The sequence below is a fragment of the Dermacentor andersoni genome, chromosome 2 (assembly GCF_023375885.2).
Source record: "Dermacentor andersoni chromosome 2, qqDerAnde1_hic_scaffold, whole genome shotgun sequence".
In the NCBI taxonomy this organism is placed as follows: domain Eukaryota; kingdom Metazoa; phylum Arthropoda; class Arachnida; order Ixodida; family Ixodidae; genus Dermacentor; species Dermacentor andersoni.
The window spans coordinates 131,711,408-131,733,421 of NC_092815.1; the positions used below are offsets into that span (position 1 = coordinate 131,711,408).

General features: G+C 47.7%; 1 protein-coding gene across 1 annotated transcript in view; it reads left to right on the forward strand.

Moving 5' to 3' along the window:
* Positions 1 to 22,014, forward strand: part of IA-2 (tyrosine phosphatase IA-2) — a 687,617-nt gene that overhangs the window by 160,050 nt on the left and 505,553 nt on the right. Inside the window, exon 3 of the mRNA XM_050187564.3 lies at positions 12,650 to 12,897. Within this exon, the coding sequence (XP_050043521.2) occupies positions 12,650 to 12,897 (248 nt within the window). The remainder of the gene's footprint in view (positions 1 to 12,649; positions 12,898 to 22,014) is intronic.

A 22,014-nucleotide genomic window follows, 5' to 3' on the forward strand; every position in this document is an offset into this window, starting at 1 on the left:
GATTAGCTTAGATCTGAAAAGATTGCCTTCGATCGGTGTCTTTGCGAATTTGAGCCCTTCCCCCTTGCCCCCCCCCTCCGCCCACATCACCATTTTCTCTTTCCCCTACCCACTCACACTGCCCTGGTGCTGTTGTGCCAATATCGACCAACTAGATTCGCCGCGCAATCTAACGGTTATGGAAAAATTGGGAATAGCGCGTTCGCCGCAGTTTGCTTGAAATGAATGTTGCGAGATGTAAACGAGAAAAATAATGTCGTTAGAATCGGCTTCAAGAGTAGCTACAATGTAGCCAAACTATAGATGAGGCGACTGTAATGTAGCAATTGTTCTTTCCCGATACCTGTCTACAAGGTTTGTGCGTATACATACAGCGCTGCTTATCAACTCATAGTAGAAGGCAATCTTTGTACACCAAAGCTGATATAAATCTTCATACTACGTAGATTGTGGCACCGTGGAAGCTTCTGTAGAATATATTGTCATCGAATGACCTCAATTTCAGTAACACTGGGAGAAAATTAGTGTTTGTCTTGACGTGTCAGATAGGCGTTTCTTATCTGAAGTCCGAAGTTTGACAGCAAACCGTCTGGGCGGGAAAATACACATTGAAGAAGCGCGAAAGGATACACCGACCAAGATAATGGAAACTTCAGTTACCTTAGTCGATGTACCTTTTCGCGCTTCTTCAATGCGTTCCTTATCTCTAAAGAAATTGATAGGACCTTTGTTCTGTCCCAAAAGCAAAGATAAGCTGTAAAATCATTGAGTGATATTATTGTCTAGCTGGGACCTCACTATTTCCTTACGTATAATGCTATTTGAGTGACGCAATTTTTACTTCGCCTAGCGTCGTGATCTCTTCGTCGTGTCACTGACGTTTTGTGTGCTTTGATGTGTTGTTCTTTTCGCATCTCAAGTTAATGTCCCAAGGACTTTATAAAGTGCATTAAAATTATGCATTATGCGTAATTTTTGTATATTTAAAGCTTTATGTCAAGTTGTTAGTATTTTTCTTGTGTATGTAGTATGTATGTAGTGCATCTATTTCACTCTAAGCGATTGTGAAATCTTTTGACCATCTTTATTTTTTCCATGTGGCGTGTGCATGCGTGTTTGCGTGTGCGTGTGTGTGCTTAAGGGGAAGCTTTAGCTCGGGTGCTCCTATCTAAATACATGTAAAAGGAGAATTAGTTTTTCTCGGCAACCACTGCACCAAATTTGACGAGGTTTCTTGCTTTGAAAAGAAAAACTTAAAATCTAGTGACTGTTCGTTTCGAATTTTTGATTTAGGTCCTTAATTTTTTATTAAAGATTGACAAATATCGCAAATTTAAAAAGAAAAACTATCAAGTTTACAAGTCTGTAACTCTAAAACGAAAAACGATAATACAATTCTTTGAATTGCATCTAATAGTAAATCTAAAGCGGACAAAATTGATATACTATACATGAATCTAAAAAAGAATTTAGTAATATGGAATACAGCTTTTGCAGAACCTTTGTGAACAACGTAACAAATTCACGTAAAATATAAAATAACATATCAGATTTGTCCGCTTTCAATTGTCTAATGGATGCCGTTTACAAAACCGCGATATCTGTTTTTGATGCAGAGTTATGAATTTGTAAACTTCGTTCTTCTATTTTTTTCGAACTTCCGAATTTTTGAAAATTCTTTTCACAAGATCCGGGACCTAAATCGAAATTCCGCTTCCAACAGTCACTATAATTTAACTTTCTCTCTCAAATGCAACAAACTTCATTAAAACCGGTCCAGGGGTTATCTCAGAAAAACGTTTTTGCGGTTTACATCTATTTGAATAGGCCACGTCGGAGTTGGGCCCGAGATAAAGCTTCCTCTTAACTGTGCCGCATGCGAATTAACTATAATGTTGCCCTCATTTTCATTAAATTTGGTGGGAGAGCTTGAATACGTAATTTAATGCAAAGGTTCTAAATAAGCTGCAAACGTTTAACTTCGCCGACTCACTGCCCAAAACACGCCCATTCTTCTCGTCAGATGAACAAGGAGCCTCGTTTAGTTAACCAATGACACCATGGAAACCTACTTCAAATATCGAATATCGCGCGTAATTAGGTAGAGCGCTAGTATTTAAAAGAGACACTGTCTGACGATTACGATACTCGCTAAATGCGAAATTTGAGCGCAGCTCGATGCGTGTTTTCACTTCGCTCTACATTGAGGCAAAGAATTGGAGACCGAGATCACCGACTGACAGTCAGTGCCGTCAACACCTACGCAGAGGGAGGGGCGGCATGGGGACGCTGGCACGACGAGCGGCATCGGAGCCAGCTGTGGAATAAGACGACGACGAACGCGGGATCAGTGGCACGAGCGCGGACGCGGGGGTCGCCGTTCGAAACTGCTGGCTGTACTTCTCGGAGGTGTCATTCGTACTAACTTCGCGCGCCGGTATATGCGTTCGGACCGCTCAAACGGTGTTTGTAATTGCATGTGACATGTATTTATGCCTTAGAAATAGGCGCGTTTCTTTCTCTTCTTTATTGCATTCTTGTTTTTCTTTTTTGTTTTTTTAATGACGCTCGGTGGTTGCGCGTGCACTGCAGCTGCAGTGTCGGCTTTCTTTCTACTGTGTTATTTGTACGGTTCGTTTTGGCGCACAAATATTATTCTTGTTCGTCAAGCAGCGCGTATCTCTCATGCGTATGTTTGCGCATATACTTTTCCATCAGTACGTCTTGCGAAGCGCAGACGGAAAGACGTAACCAAACTTCTGCTTGCCGCTTCGAACAAATAAAACATTTCTGACCCATCCGGCGCCTTGTACTCGGAGTTGCGAGAAGTATCCTTAAAGGTGAAGAAAAAACATAAGAAGCGGCAGTGCAACATTCCATCCATGTTTCCATCTTCCTCGCGTAGCACAATGCGGAGCAATTGGTACGGGTTCCTTTATTGCGCCCGGACCTCGGCCGCTGAAAACAGTTTTAGGTAGGCATTAAATACGTTAATCTTTGCCCCGTAAACCGCGTGAATTTTGTTTGTCCAGTGCATGCTTAACAACAACAACAACAACGAAAAAGAAAGAAAGAAAAGCTGCGCGGTAGCCTAATTAGTGGCTACGTAGTGGATATGGCGTTGGCGCTCCTAAACTCAAGCTCACGGGTACAAACCTGGTCGCGGAATTCGATCGGAAAGGCATGGAAAAACACTGGTGTACTTCTGGTTAGGTGCACGTTAAGGAAACCCAGGTGATGAGAACTGAACGGGGTTCTTCATAGTCATATCACCAGATGTAAAATGCCAGAATTTTTTAATTAAATAAATACAAAAAAAGTAGTAGGGGCGTTAATTCAGCTGTATGTATGCGTTGTAGTCAAGTTTGCAATGGAATACCAACTAGCCCGCACCCAAACCCTCCTCACTTGCATCGGCCCCTCATCTCCGAGACTTCAAAAGTGCTGTTATGCGTTACATTCGAATGGAAAGGGCTATTCGATAATCTTATTATTGAGTTCTCAAGTCGAATACGATCTGAATAGCAAACACCATTCGATTAGACTATATGTTCCTACTTCATTTCGCCTGCTGGCTCGTTGAAGGAGGTCGCCAGACAAACCACGGAGATTACATTCGTAAAGATTTCCCGATCTCTCCGATCCAGTCTGAGTACATAGGCATAATCTTTTCCCTAAAACTATTGTTCATATTAACGCCCAACAATGGCCTTGATTCCTTTACTCGGAAAGTCGATTGGTTCACCTGGGGCTGATGCAGCCTTCAAAAGAAACGCGCTTATTCCGGTCCGAATTTCTCACTTTTTCAATCAGTGCGTTTAGAATATTTGATAATTTTTCTCTTACATATATACGTCGTGGATATATATGTCTATGTGCCTTTAGATTTACCTAGAAGTGCATTGGTCATCTGCATCTCTTCGCGCCACGCAGTTAATAAACCTGGTTTATTTCACTATAATATTGTTTTCTTTGATCATTGTCCCTGATCAAAATTCCACCAACAAGAAGCGCGCCTAAAATGACAGGATATCAATAAAATTTTCTTACGTAATGCTTCATGTTGCAGAAAGGCGGCTTCTGTGGCAGAAATTGCGTGTTACTTTTAGAAAACAATGTTAAAAATCGCAGTCGCCCTGGCTAAAACTACAATTGATACCAGCCGGCAAGAGTCACGGGCACATCAAAAATTTATAACAAATTTGACTGCACACACTTTATACGAGGAAACTTGGAGGACGCTAAGGCTTTGCCTTTAATTGTGGAACGCGATAGCGTTCAAAGACCCCTTGCTTTTCTTTCTCATGCTTCCCGGCAACTGCAGCTTATGTAACCGTAACGTTTACCGGGAAACGCTGGCAGCGAACGTTATGCACGCATGTGAGCTTTCTGTAGAAACACGGCCCCTTGCGTGGGTCGATCTCCTGTTATTGTTTCGAACTTTTAATATCCCACTGCGAGAAGAGCTAACATAAAGGACATGCGCTGTCGGTGTTCTTTTTCCGTTACATTTGTTTGGGGGCTGCCGTTCTCAAAATTCTGAGGAATAGTTTGCAAAAAATGAAAGACAAGGTGTGAGCAACTTTGACGACAGAGTAGTGGTTAGGTATGCGTGGTTCGGAATTTGATTCCGAATTCACCAAATTCATTTTGGCATCGAATTCCGGCGTCCCGCATTGGCGTCCCGGACGCGTCCGCTCAACGAACGCGCGCTCGCTAGCAGACGACGCACTTGACAACGACAGTAAAGACGTCGTGTTGTATAAGCCATGCCTCAGATATGTATACGTTGCAAAAAAATGTCCATATAAATTTGCAGTGTAAATAAGGCACCATTACGAGACCGTACGCGCGCAATCGGTCTCAGCGCCCGCAGCGAAAATACGTTGAACCTGCCGCGAAGCGCGTCTCCGCCCCAATCCAATTCGCTCGCGCCGCCCTAGCATATTTCCACACGCGGTGCCTCAGCGGGACAGCGCCGTTCGGTCCACTCGACCATTGTTTAGTACACTCTTGCCGTAGCCTTCGCACTGCAAGGCCATTGAAGAAGGAGCGCAGGCACTGCGAAGCGGGTGTTTGATTGCCACTAACTCCGCTTCTGCTGAACGCATTGAAGTGCCTTTTGCATGCGGGAAAGTATTTCTGAAATAGTCTACTTTAACTTCAAATGCATTTCTCGACTTCGATAAAAAGTGGTTCAGGGCCCCTTTAAGGGTCATGCGGACGTCGTAGGAAGCTCGCGGACAAAGCCGCCGTGAGACCTCACTATAAAAGGCAGCGTGTGGACCAAGGTTAAGCTGTTGCCTAAACCAGCACGGTGATGAACGTTTGAGATGAGTTTTAGCTTATATTAAAGCGGATTAAGGCCCTCCGTGGAGTTTAAGTTCCTCCTTCGTGTTTTGGCAGCACGTGATGTACGAACACGGCGGCAGAATTTCCACGAGAGTGTAACGTTGTACGCGCATTTCTTTATGGGGTTTCCTAGAAAGGTAGAGACAGCATGGAGCGGGAAAGCATGGAGGTAATGCAAACGAGCGTCCGCTTTGGTACCCTACACAGGGGGCAAGGGAAAGGGGAACACAAAAAGAGAAAGAGGGATGAAGTGAACACTGCATGCGAGCAGACGGGTGCACAGGCGGAATATAAACTGTGTCACTCAAGCGGATGCACTCCGAAAACTGCGTTTGTGCCCGTATAGCACTTTTTTGAGCCAGCGATGCATGGGGCTACGATTCGAGTATTTTTGACTCAAGAGAATGGTCTCGAGACCAGCCCGTTTTAACTTGTCCGTAGAGAGAGGCGCAGGACGTCGTAGCACGGACGGATACACGACAGGTGCTCAATGGTTCCTCCGTACTCACAGTGGTAGCACGCCGGATTATCGTGTATTCCAATACAGTAGGAGTAGACAAGTGATAGTTAACGCCATTCCCAAAGATACATGGTGCAACAATGTTGCTTCACGCAGGAAAGTCTAGAAGGCACCAGCAGCCGTAGCCAGGGATGCAGCTCATTCAGCCGGAAAACTGAAGACACTCGGAGAACTCCAGAGAAATTGTGTCATTTTCTTTTTCAAGATTTTCAATATGCTTATGAAAATGTAGTCCAATGCTCATACACTGCTTACAGTCATTTTGTCGACTACGATAGCTTGCAATAATCGCCAATAGATTGGGAATAATTCAAAGGGAGGCTCTTCTGTACACATTATGAGCAGCTGTATAATATTTTTCATTAGGGATAGGTCCGTGTCTATAGAATGGACTATACAGAGCGCGCTCATCGGACAGACGGGGGACGAGGCTTCGTCGTTCATCCCGCTTGGAGCTAATTAATAAATCCACGCCTCCGGAAACACCAGCGGCCGAACGCGTACCCGAACGCTGTTTGGCCCCCACCGGCCAGGCTTCTCCGGTCGGAGCTCGTCCGAGGCAGCGCGCGGCTTGGACGTCACGGAGGGTATAGTCGAGACGTCGGGGGAAAGGAGGGTTCGATGCATCAGGGCGGATTAAGCCTCGCGTGGTTCCATTGTTAGTCGAGCGCGGTAATTAAGCCCGCACACTGGCCGGCGCTGCAGGATTCGCGAGAAATTTCTACGATTCGCAAAACCCCGCTTCGCGGCAGCGCCTCCCCTCTTCTCTCGCTGTCGCCGTGCGGCTTAAGGGGCGAGGTGCAAGGGCGCCGTTGCGACCTCCGTGCTGAACCGTATTCCCCTGCTGCTATGTGTATGCAGGTATCTGCAGCCAGACACACTGCTACGCTCACTGCCGGCGCTCGGCGCCACTTAGTTACGTGCATGCATACAAAACATCTTGCTAGCGAATACTTTGGACGCCTGCGCACGCTCTATGGAGTTTATAGTCACTCGCACTTGAAGCCTTGCAAGGTCTACTTAACCGGCGCGCTCTGAATTGGCATTGTGGAATTCGGTAAAAAAAGCCGCCGTAATGGATGCGCAAGGCAGAAAACACTATGTAGCGACTTGAAGAAAACCCTCATGTGGCCACGGTTTATTGACGCGCGTCTGGTGACTTCACTCTCGGATAAATTGGCTTCGACTTCCACAGCAGTGCGCGCAACTCTGTGGAGGGACGAAGGGCCGAATATTCCGGCCAGACACCCGATGACCTCCCTGCTTCGTGCCGTCGGCTTCTTCGACGGTCTCTGGGACACCGTCTCTATCCAGGCTCTGCCTAATTGGAGCGCATGGTACGAGAGTATAAGCCGACCGGTTCTGCGTCGGCCGCTGAGGGACCCAGCTTTGTAACCGAACACTGGTTTTGTGTGCCCAGCGATGGCGGCGCGGGCATTTGAAGCAAGGATCTGCAGTAGCGTGACGTAATTGCGCTGCAACGCGAGGAGGAAGGTGGCCGCATTTGTGCGGGTGGTCCTCTCGTAGACAAAGGGAAATACGGCAACTGTTGCCACAATGCTTCCACTCGGTCCCAGAGCCGGCACGGTGGGTGCGGCCACGCTAACGGTGACACAAGGGCCATGCACTCGTCACGAGTGCATGGCATACGTTCTGGAGCTTGTAATCGTACGTAGTTTTGTAGAATGTGGTCCGACGCGTCGCTCACCTATTACCGGTTGTCCGGCAGAAAAAGAAAAGAACCTAATAAGTGTTGATAGCGGGCCAAGGGTCTTTTAAATATTCATGCCAATGGCGATTTATTATCACGGTGCTTGATTGTATCACAAAAAGTATCGTATTCGAGACAGTGTTCGCAGAAAGGGGCAAATCTACTGCTCTGGTCGGTACTTGTTCGTTCCTACAAATGCTACAGCAGCTTGTACTTGTGTTCTCTTTCTTTCTTTCCTTTTTCAAGCGGGATGTCCTAGAGATACAGACTTGGCCACGGGCGGCAAGCTGGCATTAACTTTTTTTTTTTTAATATGCACATCGCTACATAATAAGTTCATTATAAGAAGCGTGCAAATGAACGCATAGAAGGACGAAGGAAACCGGTTTGGTGTACCTGAAACGTGGCAACTCTGGAATAAACAGCCCTCGTAAGGTGTCATAGCTAGATCCTTGGCTCTGGCTTGTCCAGTCACCGAAACTTCTCCACGCTGTGCTCCATTAAACGGATACATTATACATTGCTGAGGTGTTTGCCGCCCATCGGAAAAAAAATAAAGCATTCGTATTTCTAAGCGTAAGGGTTAGGTGGGAAGCATATGTTTACTCCTTGTAATTAATCAACGTACTTTCATATTAATCTGATAAGTTTAAAGTGCGAACGAAGACGAGACGAAAATAAACACAGGCAAGTGCTTACTTCCAAGTGAGTTTAGTGCATGGCGACGAACAGCTAATGCCTTTCGTCGGACACATTGTAGAGAAATATCTCAGAACTGGTGCCGTCCTGACAAATCATTCCAAGTGAATGCACCAGCGAACTCATTGGCTATAATTTCGCACATATAAACATTTGCTGTAATGTAACTAATTAGAAAAAGTAATTATCATAAATATGTAAATTTTGCAGATAATTTGATTTCTCCTATTAGTAATGGCCGCCTAGCTCATTGAGTGATTTAGATCAAGGGTTATAATTATGCTATCCACCACAGGAAAGTTTTAAACATTTGATGTCCTATAAAAAATGACAACCATTCCACTCTGTGAACATGGAATGGCAGCGAAAGCTGGCGAGAAAGCTCTCAAACGAAAAGCAAAGTACTTTCGCTGCCAGTCGTTCAGCATCGCGGGAACATTCTTCGTCTGCGGTCGTTTCGCGCCGATGCCGTTTAAAATCGTGTTGCTGTTCCCTCCGGTGCTCCTCGTACGCATGTTGTTCTTCGGGTGTACGAACTATACGAGTCCGCCTCATCGATAACGCAGCTCTTTTTACCGCCGATACCTCTCCTGCTTATATACTGCGATAACCTTGACGTCACGCTATTTTTCACGGCGAGCGTTCTAATCTGCTCCGCATTTTGACATCTGCGCCGCTGCACTACACCCGTACGGGATCACACTCAAAGCAAACAATGAAACCCATTGTGTGTGTGTTTGTAAGAAGTCGCTAAGTCTGTTTCTGTCGTCGGATGCCGAAAAAACTGCGCATGGTTAGTCATATACAACTTTCGCTGTAAAAATAAAAGAAGCAGCCGATATATTAAAACTATTCCCAGTGCACCTCTTCTTCGTCTGCCGCGAATGCTCGTCATCTACTTAGAACATGTCCTAGTGCGAAGACGGTCCTCGCTATTTCACTCAGTGTCTGCATGGAATGGGCCTCCAAGCTGACATTTACTTTCATTCCGGTATTGTACCCCTTGTCAACTCAGGTTGAAATGAAAAAATCCGAGGACACCTAAGCACTTCTTACGAGTAGACTCGAGGACATTATTCTCTGGCAATGATATGAAAGCTACGGGCGCGTGGCTGCTGCACGTGTTGCGGCGCCAAGTAGTCCGCCAGCGTTTGATAGTGCTTCCGTAGCTCGGAACAGACGCTGAATCGACGCAGCTTCAAATGCGACGGTTTCGCGTTTGCCGAGACGAGGAAGGGAAAAGCCGCAAAATAAGTAAGCCTTTACATTCATTGGTGTGTTTTATCTTATTTAACTGCTGCTAATACGGTGTTTATGTTTTTTCTTCCCAAGCTTAAGCTAACGTGCAAGAACATACGGGAATCTTTTCAGAAGCGCTCTCACTTGTGCGCGCTTTGCCTCCGTAGCGTTCCCTTCATTGCCACAGAAAGTTGACCTCGTGTATAGCGAATGCGAAAGCAATATTGACCGATTGAACGCTACTGAGCGATCCTTCTAGTTATGAACTCCTCGAGGGCAAGCGAGCGCATTGAGACGCTTGGCGCGTTTTGGTTTGGCCTTATACCGAGGCGCAGTTATAACGCAGGCGAGAGCTTGCGGGACCATAGACTTCGTAAATAAATATCCTAGCGGGAAATGCGGCGCTAATGTCTGCAGGAGCTCTCCTGAGCGTTGCCTCAACCTACATGGGAATGATGGAAAGTACAGGCTTTAGATTTACTTCGATCTTTAGACTAGTGGCGTTTGCTTGCGGCGCAGTAAACGAAGCTATTTATTTCTGCAGCATCTTATATAATGCACAACACATTACATAAACTTTGTATGACTTTGAGAGTGAAGCACGGTTTGCCACCAGAGCACACCAGGGCACGCATACTTCTGCAATTCTGTTCGCGAGTTAGCGCCAGAGAATAATTATCTATTCATTTTTAGAACAGCAATAACAACCGTGCATGCACTTATATAAAATTCTCATTATGTATTTATGGAAATAAAAATTTTGTATTGTGAGAAAGTGTCGCGCCTTTGAGAGGAATGCTACAAGTGTAGTCTGCTCGGCTGTCACGAGTGCTGAACGTTTTCAAGTACTTTTGAGCACATCTGCTTCAGTGCTAGTTAGGACGCTTGTGGCCTCCTACGAGTATGCTTTATTATATTTTACATTGACGTACCGCTTCTGAAGCGGCCGCCAGCAGCTGTTATGGCGTGGCTTTGCACTTACCAATTTTGCGACAGCAGACTACAGCCAGGAAGCATCTACCTTTCTTACCACAAGTAAGCTTATGTTTCAAAGTCCTAAACCACACATTTAAATGAGCACATAAACGAGCAGTGCGTAATAAAGCCCTCAATAAAATTTGATCGCCAAGCCACTGGAAATACAACTGTCTATGTCTTGTATAAGTGGTGCCTCCTTTTTGCTCTTCTGAAGTTTCATAAAGCACGTAACACTACAGCGCCAACCTAACAAACCAAGGTCAAAACGGTCAAAACACGTTCTTTCAACGTTTACGATGCCGTCGCCTTCTCGTCAGGGCTTCGACATCACACCGCGACACAAACATCGGCCCAGCCGCTGGTGCAGCGTGCTATTGCCACTTCAAGCAACAGAACGAAGGCAGAGAGCTTTGCGTCGAACCGTCCCACTGCGGGTTATAGTCATTGCGCTTGGAGCGAAACCAAACTAGCCAAAAAATACCTGTAGAGTAGTTCGCCAGTCAACAAAATGCCAATCCGTAGCCTGTACTTCACATAATCCCAATGATGGTTGCACGATCGCAGCGCCAGATTTCCCTCTAGTTATAGTAATATGAAACTCTATGTGCGCGGCCAAGGAACGCGCGGATAACACAGGCTTCCGAGAGCGATAGCGAGAGTGATGTAGCGTCGCGACGATGCCTTCTCCTCTCACAAGATATCGCGGCAGCAGGGGGGGGGGGGGGTATTCGGTAAGTGTCCACATAGCGGACATGTCCATTTCGTCCGCTGCTGAAGTGTTGATTGGCTCAAGGTGCCTGTCTCTTTCTGACGCATGATCCAGGCCAGCCAATTAAAGCTTCAGCAGCGCACGGAAAGGACACGTCCACTAAGTGGACATCTACAGAATACCACCCCAGGTGTACCCTTTTTCCCACTCTGCTCTGTCGAGGCACGAGCCAGCAAGTGCGAGCCAGCGTCACGAGGGCACGAGCGAGCTCGTGACGTGGCGTCGCAGCTAATGGGAAGTTTCGCTGCTACAGACGCCACCAGCATTTTCGCTCAGTGGGCCATTTGACCCTTTCGCATCAGGAAAGAAAAAAAAACTTGGAGGACGCTTAAGCTTCGCCTTCAAGAGTGGAACGCGATAGCGTTATCGCACCCCGTTCGCACCGCCCACTCATTCGCTCGGCATGCACTTTAGTCACACAAAGACGAAACGTGCGCCTGAGCAAGCGGAACAAACCAAAGAACTCGGTGTCTCGGAGGGAGAAACGATCTACGCGAGCCAAACGTCGTGATCGGCACGGACAGCCGAGCCGCGACGCGCCATGAAGGCGGACGCGATCATGGGGCTGACGCCTCGATGGCATCGTCCTCTATCTCGCTTGGGAGCACCACGTAGACGCATGACTCCTCGCCAGCAGCACGGCACACATCGCAGGGGACGCTTTCCCACCAGACCTAGGTGCAGCGTCCCGCATCGGACGCTGCACCTAGGAATCACGCTGTGAGCGCAAAGAAGAGCCGCGTCGCCTAAACACGAGGGTTCGAGTGACGCGCTCTGGAAATTGGAAGGGGAGAGAGCGACAAAACTTATTAAGCGCACGGGTATTGGGGCATCCTCGCACCGGTCCCCACACGGCCCCAATGCGCTCAAACGAGACGAAGGGGAGAAGCGGGTGAGTGAGCGCCACCTGTCGGGGCAGCGCCGTACATTGCGAGGAGGAGGTCTTCTGTGTTTGCCGCAATATGGCTCTGCGTGTGCGCCAAGCGCAGAAGAAATGTAGCGGAAACGTACTTCGCTACTCGTTTAACTGCGACTTCTGTAATTTACATGCTCATAATTACCGATATACACCGCAGTATAACTTTCTACGGCACGACTCTAAGGCAACACCGCATTCACTAGAGGCGCTTTTGTCATGCTTTTGTCATGTCCGTCTCACACTCCGGAGACCCTTGTTCGATTTTCACCCAGCCCATCTTGCAAGTTGTTTTTATTTATGAATTGCCTTCCGGTATTTTTCGCTCACGGCCAATGTCGCCGACACCAGATTTTCTGCGACACGAGATCCTTAACGCTATCGCGTTAAAAAAAGGACAGGTTACCGGCCCTTAAAACTTGAGACAATGGACGCTTGGACATTCGTATTTCTCGCTCTGTGCAGACGGTCTGTTTGGCCGCTGCGAAAGCGTGTCCCGTCTGGGCGCGGCCGACCTGTGGCGCCCCGAGCTGGGTGCGAGCGGCGCCAAGCTTCTGGAGTCCGAGCTGGAGCGCCTCTGGGAGCAGGGCTACCGGTGGCACCACGTGTACAGCCAATGCGTGGTGCGCTCGGCCCTCTCCGCCATTCGCCACGGGCGACTGTACGACCCGGGATTCTGCGCACGGACGCTGCGCAGCACGCTGCCCATTGTGGTGAGTTGGCCGTTTGGGTGCTTGTAATTTAATGGAGCGAAGAAGTAAGAATCAAACGGAAAACACGTTATTATTCCCGACTGGAGCAATAGAATGGGAATTACACCCACTTGCACGAGTTTAGAATTATAACGATGTTTTTCCTTGTTTGCTTCATTAAAATATAACGCAAATTTATATTCTCCTTATAACGGAAGTGACCTAATACTTCCAACCTTTCTAGATGAAACCCATTAATCCCTAAGTCTAGCAACCCGGTGCATTAGAGCCCTGATATAGCAAACCCTGCAAAAAGAAAGAAAAAATCATAGTGCCTGCATTGTCAGGCGATATGTCATATTAGACGAGTCTGTGTCATCATATATTTTGGTTTTGGGGGCACAGTCATGGATGAACGACAGCTGCATCGGGATAATTGACTCGCAACAGCTGGACTAGACAATTGTATTCGAAGGAGGTTTTAGTAATCGTTAACTTAAATTTCATCGTACGATAGTACCCATGTCTTGAAAGGAAGGACCAGCCAACCTACCTTCCAACGATTAGCCAAAATCATATATCTACAGCCTATTAGAAGTCGTTCTACATCTACCCGCGTTTTCGTAGCATGGGAATGTAGCTACGCACTCGGTCGCAGCCAAATGCCTAGAATAACTATCTCACCCCAGCATGGGTACTGTGACTGAGTTCGCTGTCTCTTTGCGAGTGCGCGCAGTACAGTGTGCAGAGACAATCGCATTCCGTTGTGCTGAACCAGTTGGACGATCAGCGTCTGTCGCAAGAAAGAATTTTGCAACATCGACGCGACTTGACATCACAAGGCCGTGCAAGCGCTACTGTGATTCTTGAGATCGACCGCGGCCTGTGTGAACGCCTGTGATTGAAACGCCTTTTGTGTTACCTGTTCCTGTTCTCTCTCTCTCTCTCTCTCTGCTCTCTTTCCAACTCCTACAGACCATTTCATCGGGCGAGGAGGAAAGGGCGTGCGGCGAGCCTTTCCTCCTCTCTGGCTTGGGCGATCCTGCGCGGTGCTGCTTGAAAGTATTGCTGTCGCGTGCTGCGGAAAGATTTCGAGATGTCCTAGATCGTACTCTGAAATTTACGCAATGCCCCTTCATATAAGATCGTCAGGGAAGACTTCCTATGCATCTTACCGATGCATAGTATATCTCTTGGGGGCGCAAACATGTGACGTGCATTATCAGCTGCGGTGTGTGTATGTGTTGTGAACCATATTGCGTATATCGGTTTTAATTCAACGAAGAGAACCAGCGTCTCTGTATTACCAGCATGAAATGGTCAGAGGAAGAAGACGACGACGCTGTTCGATCTGTTGTCACCTCAGCTCTGTAATTTTCCCTAAGTTTTGCTATTCATTGAGTGAGTTATTTATATCCTGGGAAGACGGCCGCATCTTTAAGGCGGTACTGTCCCTATGGAAAGGGTACGGCTGCTCCGGCGCCGACATCTTTAAAGGGACAGCGCCATCCGAAGGAAGCCAGCGTGGCGGAGGCGGCCATGGCCTCGCAAGGCGTGGAGCTGCCAGTCATCAGGGACGATCAGCAGTCCAGTACGTCATTATCGCTCAGTGGGGACGACTCCACTATCGTCGACCCTGGCGAGGAAGTGGCTGATATGGCGGAAGTGGACAGCGACGGCTTCAAGGTGGTGAGTCATCGGAAGCAAAGAACGGTCGGAATCCCAGTGATAGTTTTACCAACAGAGAAAGGTGCTGATTTTAGAGAGCAGAACCCTATCAGGCTCTTCGAAGCCATTAAAGTGCTGCTGGGATCTGCTCCGATTCGCAGTCGCTTCACTACGCAAGGTGCTCTTCATCTAGATATCGCAACGGAAGAGCAAGTTGACGTTCTTCTCCGGTGCTCTCAGCTTTGTGACATAAGAGTTAAAGCCCGGTTGCCCCACTCCTACATGACGAACACATGTGTTATTAGGGGAGTACCAGTGTGGTATTCAGAAAGCGACCTTCTTGACTACTTGAAACCGCAAGGTGTATTGCACGTGAAACGTATGATGCGCCGGGTGGAAACTCAAGAAAAAGAATGGGCAGCGAAGCCTACTACCTCTGTTGTGCTAACGTTTGCTCCCAACACCGAGCGCCCAGAGAAAATTAACCTCGGTTTCACCAAGCATGCAGTCAAAGAATTCGTTGAAACTCCTCCCCGATGCTTTAAGTGCCAACGCTTTGGGCATGTAGCCAAAGTTTGCATCAAAGATCAACGTTGCAAACGATGTGGTGGCGCCCACGATTACAAAGCCTGCAAGGCAGATTTTGCTTGCGCTAATTGTGGGGGCGACCATCCAGCGAGTTTCGGTGGCTGCCCCTTCCGTGTAAGCGCCTTACACCGTCGAGTGTCCTTCATTAGTGGTCCCAAACCACGACCTACTGAGAAGCCGACACCTGGAAGTGACAAGTTCCCTGCGTTAGAGTCGGAAGTTGAGTTCCCTGCGTTAGAGTCGGAAGTTCGTGGCTTGGTAACAAGCGACGTCAGTGAGCGACCTGACCCTAGCAAGACGGCAAAGTCCTCTGTGAGTGAGTCGGTTGTTCGATCTGCTTCAACCAAAACTGTCCAAGTTCCTCAGCGACCAGATCACAACCAGACTCGAAGACAAGGAGGACATTCCCTTGCCTCAAAAGAGACGAAGAAACCAGCTGCAGCGACGAAGAGTGAGTCCCAGTCCGCATCTTTTGTTGAAGTGGTGAGGCAGTGCGTTCAACAAAATAAGGAGCTCAAAAATCGGGATCTGTCCGACCTTCTGCGAGTTCTGTTTGAAGTCCTCCGCTCCTATGTTCAAGCGATGCAGGCTGGCACCCTGAAGACCTTTCTACAGCTCGTTCTTTCGTTTGAGTCCATGATTACCGCCTTCGCAGCGAACTTTGCCTTATAATATGGCTAGTTTTCTTCAACCTCGTGCAACCAAAAATCACCGAAAAGTGCCGTTTATTATGCAATGGAACTGCGCTGGGATTCTAAGTCGATTAGCAGAACTGAAATTATTTTTGAAAGAAACTTGTGTTCCAGTATTGGCGCTCTCGGAGGCTGGCCTACCAAGGGGGAGATCTTTGACTGGATATGTTGCGCACAAGAATTGCAGCATAAAGTCATTTCCCACAGGAAGTGCCGCCCTTTACGTACGAAGAGAGATTCCTCATGTGGCTGTGAACGTTACCGATCTTTGCACCGATAGCATTGAGGTAGCGGCTGTGAAGATACGGCTCGGCTTTCGAACTCTTTCAGTTGCATCCGTATACGTGTCTCCGCGGAAGAAGGTAGCAATGGATTTGTTTCTCCAGCAGCTTTGTGACCGTTGCCCAGCGCCCCGAATTATCTGCGGTGACTTCAACGCCCATCACTCGGTCTGGGGTGACAGGAACACAGACTCCCGCGGACGCGAACTGGTAGAAGTTATCGACAGTTTGGACCTGTGCGTGGCCAATGACGGAAGTCCCACTTTCTTCCGGCCTCCCGCCTCAGCCACATCTATAGACCTCACTCTGCATTCACCTGACATTCGTGTGAAGTGGTCAACTGCACCTGACCGCATGGGAAGCGATCACTACCCAATTTTTGTGTTTACTGCCGACTTCAATACGCGCGGCACTAAAAGAAGCCATGTTGTTAATTGGGACAAATACAGGGAGCAACTTGCACGTGTTTCTGGAGATGTGATAGAAAAAATGATTTATGGCAAGATGGCAGCTACCACGGCGGTCAAGTTGCCTAATCATTTTCCGACTCCAGATTTAAAACTCAGGAACCTTTGCGCAGCGCGCAGAAGGGCGGAGCGACAAATGATGCGGAAGAAGGACGACAGATCCTTGAAGACGACCTATAACAGGCTTAACTCTGCCATTCGTCGCCATACGAACAAGCTCTGTAGGTCGCAGTGGGCGTCCTTCTGCGCCAGCTTGTCTGTTTTTTCACCAATGACGAGAATTTGGCGAGTCATTGGCAACCTTGCTGGTGATTCTCGTCCTCGTAAGCCTTTCGAAGCGCTTGCACTGCTAAAGCAGAAACCTCTCGCTTGCTTGGCAGAGGAATTTGCAGATGCATTTGTACGTGCAAGCTCAGGAATTCATCAGTGCGCTCGGCCTGCAACATCTACGTCTGTTATGGACGCCCCGTTCACACTTCGAGAGCTACAGACAGCACTCAGCAGCCTGCGGCGTCGATGTGCACCAGGTCCTGACGACATTACCAACCAGATGATGCAGAACCTACCTCTAGAACACCGGAAGATGCTCCTAAGCTTTCTCAATCGAGTATGGGAGACTGGCGACGTCCCTCCTTCATGGAAGGTGGCTTGTGTTGTCCCAGTGCTGAAACCCGGCAAAGAAATGACAGACTTGGCCTCGTATCGACCTGTATCATTGACGTCGTGTGTGGCTAAGCTCATGGAGAAGCTGGCAAGTAAGCGTTTATCATGGTGGCTTGAAGATAGAAGGGCTCTGCCAACATGCATGACTGGATTCCGCACAGGTCTAAGCGCGCAAGATAGCGTCTTGGACTTGATAAGCCACATTGAACATCAAAGAGCTTTCGGCCTCTCAACACTAGCTATTTTCCTAGACGTATCAAAGGCTTATGATAACGTACTTCAAAGTTCAGTACTAAATAGCTTGATGGACATAGGCGTACAGGGCTATCTTCTGCGCTTCATTCACTCACTTATCAGTGATCGTAAAATCCAAGTGCGGTTAGGAAGTACCATAAGCACCGAAAGGGCGGTATCGCGAGGTGTACCTCAGGGAAGTGTTCTTTCCCCGACGCTGTTTAATGTTGTAATGGCTGGTCTTCCCGCTGAAGTGCAAAAACATTGCAGGCATATCCATATGTCGATATACGCGGACGACATTTGTATTTGGTTAAGCGGATATCAACACAAGCGTTTAGCTCTGATAGCTCGACAGGCCTTACTTTCAGTTCAAAATTACCTTCAAGGTGTAGGGTTGACTCTCTCGGTGGAAAAATCTGGCTTCATCATGTTTCCAGGTAGAGGAAGACGGTATGCGCGGCTGAAGATAGACATTGATCAATCTTGCCTTCGTCAATTGAAGTACAAACGCTTTTTGGGCGTAATTATTGACTACCGTCTACAGTGGCGACGAGCTGTGGACTCTATTGTGACATCACTATCTCCGCGTCTCAATGTGATCCGTAGAGTTGCAAGTGAGCAATGGGGAAATCACCCTTCTTCAATGATCAGGCTGCACGATGCACTAGTGACGAGTCGAATAATGTACCAGCTCCCTTTAATTTCCCCCTCACTATCACAGCTGGAACGACTTGAGGTTTTGCACAGAAAGGGCCTAAGGAGGGCTCTTGGCGTTCCGCAGTCTGCTCCTAATAATGCAGTACTTTATGAGTCTCTATCGAGACCTCTTAGCCTAGTCGCTTCACAAAGGCTATTGATGCAAATTGGCCGCCTCAAACAGACGATAGCCGGTCGAGCCCTTCTACAGAGCCTTCGAAAGAGATCCGAGTCCCGAGCGTACTTGGCCCTTAATACTATTGGTTACCTGGGTCTTGACGCTAGAGGTCGAACTAAGAGGTTGAATCCACCTTGGTCTTTCGCGAGCCTCGATTGTTCGTTGACAATTCCTCACGTTCGTGCTAAGCGGAGTTCTCCTTTGGCGGCAACACGTTCGCTCGTACTGGAACATCTTGAAACTGAATATGCACGTCATCTTCAAATTTTTACTGATGGCTCTGTGGACAAGGTCAGAGGATCTAGTGCAGCTGCTTTTCATATTCCCGCTTTAAAGTATGATTGGTCGGTTCGCTTCACTACAGTCGTGTCCTCCACAACGGCCGAAAGCGTTGCCATTGAGGCAGCCCTAAAAAAGCTACGGCTTTGTACGCCTCAACCCGTAGTCATTCTTACAGATTCGAAATCCGCCCTTCAAAGGTTAGAGTATGGGTTCCCTACTGATGCTTTATGTCTAAGCTCCCTACGCTCGGTGCACACTCTCCTTATCAAAGGCTTCTCCATACGATTCCAATGGGTGCCCTCGCACATAGGTATCATAGGCAACGAGATGGCGGACAGCCTTGCCCATAGAGCGCTGTCTGGGAATCCTTTGAGAAAAGTGCCTCAAGAGGACAAGAGACTCTTCAGAGAAGCGGTGTCGTGCCACTTCCACTCTTTGTGGAGCTCACCTCACAAGCCATGTGTGACTAAGGGTCTCAAAAGAAACCAAGCCACTTTACTGCTCCGCATTCGCACGGGCTCTGCTCGTACCCCTGCGTGGATGTGTAAGACTGGCCTGGCGTTGTCACCATTATGTTCAACGTGTGGTGTGTGCGGTGACATAGAACATTACCTTATGTGCTGTACTCTGTATGACGCGGAAAGGAGCGTGTTATTCGGGTCCCTCAAGAGGACAGGAATTCCCCACAGTTCTATACAGGACATTGTTTTCCCGCGCGGGAACCGGTTAGATAGGAAGGAGGTTTCTCGCCTTCTTTTAGATTACCTGCAGGACACGGATTTGGCCTCCACATGGTGACCTTAGGTGTGACTATGTGTAGTGTAGTTGTGAGGTCTGTGTCTGATTTATATGATTTATGTATTTTAAGTGTCGCTACGGTGGAGCAATTGCCGGCAGCTACTGCAAGGCTAATCCCACCAGTAGCCTACAACCACTCAACTCAACTCAACAAGCATGAAATGGTAAATCTGCTCACTATCTGATCGCTTGGCGTAGGGACTAAAAACATGAAACATAAGAGCGCATGCTCGAGTATGGCCAACCTAAGGCAACTACGAAATATCTAAGCGGCAGGTGCTATCAAATATTTGTGATACACGGCATCGTTCTCACGCATTTCTAGTCTAGTAGGCCTGAAATCACTATATATCTACGTTAGCCTTCCTGCATGAGGCCGATGGCGCTGCTCAACACAGCGATCACTGCGGTTGGTGAACCGGTATGATACGTATATAAGCTATGTGATTCGGCATTGCCTTTTTGTCCTGTAAAGCCATAATATATGAGAGGGATCGCATCAAAGAATGCGATGGCTATTTTTGAGGACAGAATTTTCGTAATACGTCTGAGTGCTTAATAGAGAACGGAACGAACACAACCGAAAAAAATATTTCGGTTATCATCCTCTTTCTCGAAAAAGAAAGAGAAAACGGGCTAACGCAGCAATACGAGCTCGCATAGTCCCGTCGCACAAGGTTTATAGATCTATAAACATTGATGCCACATGCACATGCTTGGACCATGCGCTATATAGAACAAAGGTATCTGTAATCCATAACCTACCACTGCTTAGGACGGTCGCGCAGTTCGTAAACGGTCGCTTTGCTGGACTAGTTCACACTGTAAGGTATGCCGTTTTTACTAACCAAAACTATTTTATTCATCGGTGGAAACCTCATCCACCGAACCAAGTAGTAACTCAACGTAATCTGCAGCTAACAGTTTGAACGCGTGTCAAAGTATAACAGCACAGCTCCTATCGTAGCAGAAGGGTACCCACACTGTTACGATCGCCGCGTATGTTTCATTGCTCCTAAACCGCAGCTCAGAACTAGAGGATAATACTGCAATAAGGTCACACTAGTAAATAGAACATTCAGAAATGCAGAATTGATCTCCGAGGCTGATTGTAGGCTCAAACATTCGCACACACATCGCGCTGCGTGCTCCGTCCGCCTCAACGCCAGCAGAGACTTCGGCCATGCCGACTTAAACCACTTGAGCACGTCTCACAGAACCATTTACCACGTAAAAGACGCACGCCATACTGAATGGACCGCACGAGCGCGAAAAGAAACGCCAGAAACTAGGGTGGTCTCGCAGTCCTTGTCCTTCGTGCTCTACGTTATTTTTTGCCAGAAACTACCGACGAGCATATACCTGCCAAGCAAAACGCAGCGCTCGCCCAAGCCAGCATGCCGACTGCCCACTGCGTAGCAAAATGGTGGCGCCCATGAAAAAACCGTCTATATCGCTCACCCCAGTGCAGGGTAGCGAACCGGAAACTCGTCTCTGGTTAACCTCTTTGCCTTTCCTCTCCCTCGCTCTCTTTCTTTCTCTTTGTCTCTCTTGCTTACTCTCTCCCCGAGTTCACTATTTAGGAGACGAGCACTCTGCCATGGAGATAATGCCGCAATTCGCGAAGCACCCCACAAATATCTGTTTGTAGCTGTAACATCGCAATGAATCTCCGCAGCGTGAAGCATGGCGCGATGCTCCAATACGAGTATCTCGGAGGCTCGTACGCGCTTGGGTTTGAGGCGCGCCGCTCTTGCGCTATACGTCTCAGCGACGTTCTGAGCCGTGCTCCCGCATGGGTTGCAGGAAATAGTGCTAGCCTTTCCTCCTTCCCCACAAGAACCACTTCTCTCAGCGACGTTAGGCGCGATAGCGCTGTTACACTCAGGGAATCTCGTTTACTCATGAGGAGGCTAAGCATAAAGAGGCTCAAACTGCAGCTCGCTTTTGTTGGCGCAATTTCTGTGATATCTCTTTTTTTAATTAATATATTAGCTGTAAGCGGATGCACGATGTGGGATATATGAAAACAAACGGTTGTTCGCAGTTTCTGAATTAGAGATAACTTTTGTTAGTACGTGTTTGAAGTGCCACACTGGCGATTATTTGACTGTATGTGTAAGCTAAAGACGTCTTACTCATGGCAGTGTTGTGGTGTGCGTATACTAATTTCTGAGACCGGATTGGATACGACTCGAGGTGTGCAAGAAACGAAGCGAACTGAATATCGAATACTTTTCAAATGGTTTTTGAATAATGAGAAAACAAAATCTGTTTTCACAATTAATACGCAACGACGTGCACATCATAGAATTCACAACGTTAGCAGGTCTTTGCTGTTACGTTGTACGTTATTAAGCATCGTTTATTAAAAGCACAAGTGGAGCATCAGGAGTAAATACGCAGTTTGATAGCATGCAGAGGGATCTTCGGAGAGGGCGAATGATCGCAAAGAGCGCTTTATTCCTCCATAAAACCTTTCTCTCTCTTCCAGTGATGTAGCCACCTACATGGCGCGAGTTCTGATGTTCTATGCCTATACCTATACGCTATGGCCGCGAGGTCGAGAAATTAATTCTACTTTTGCT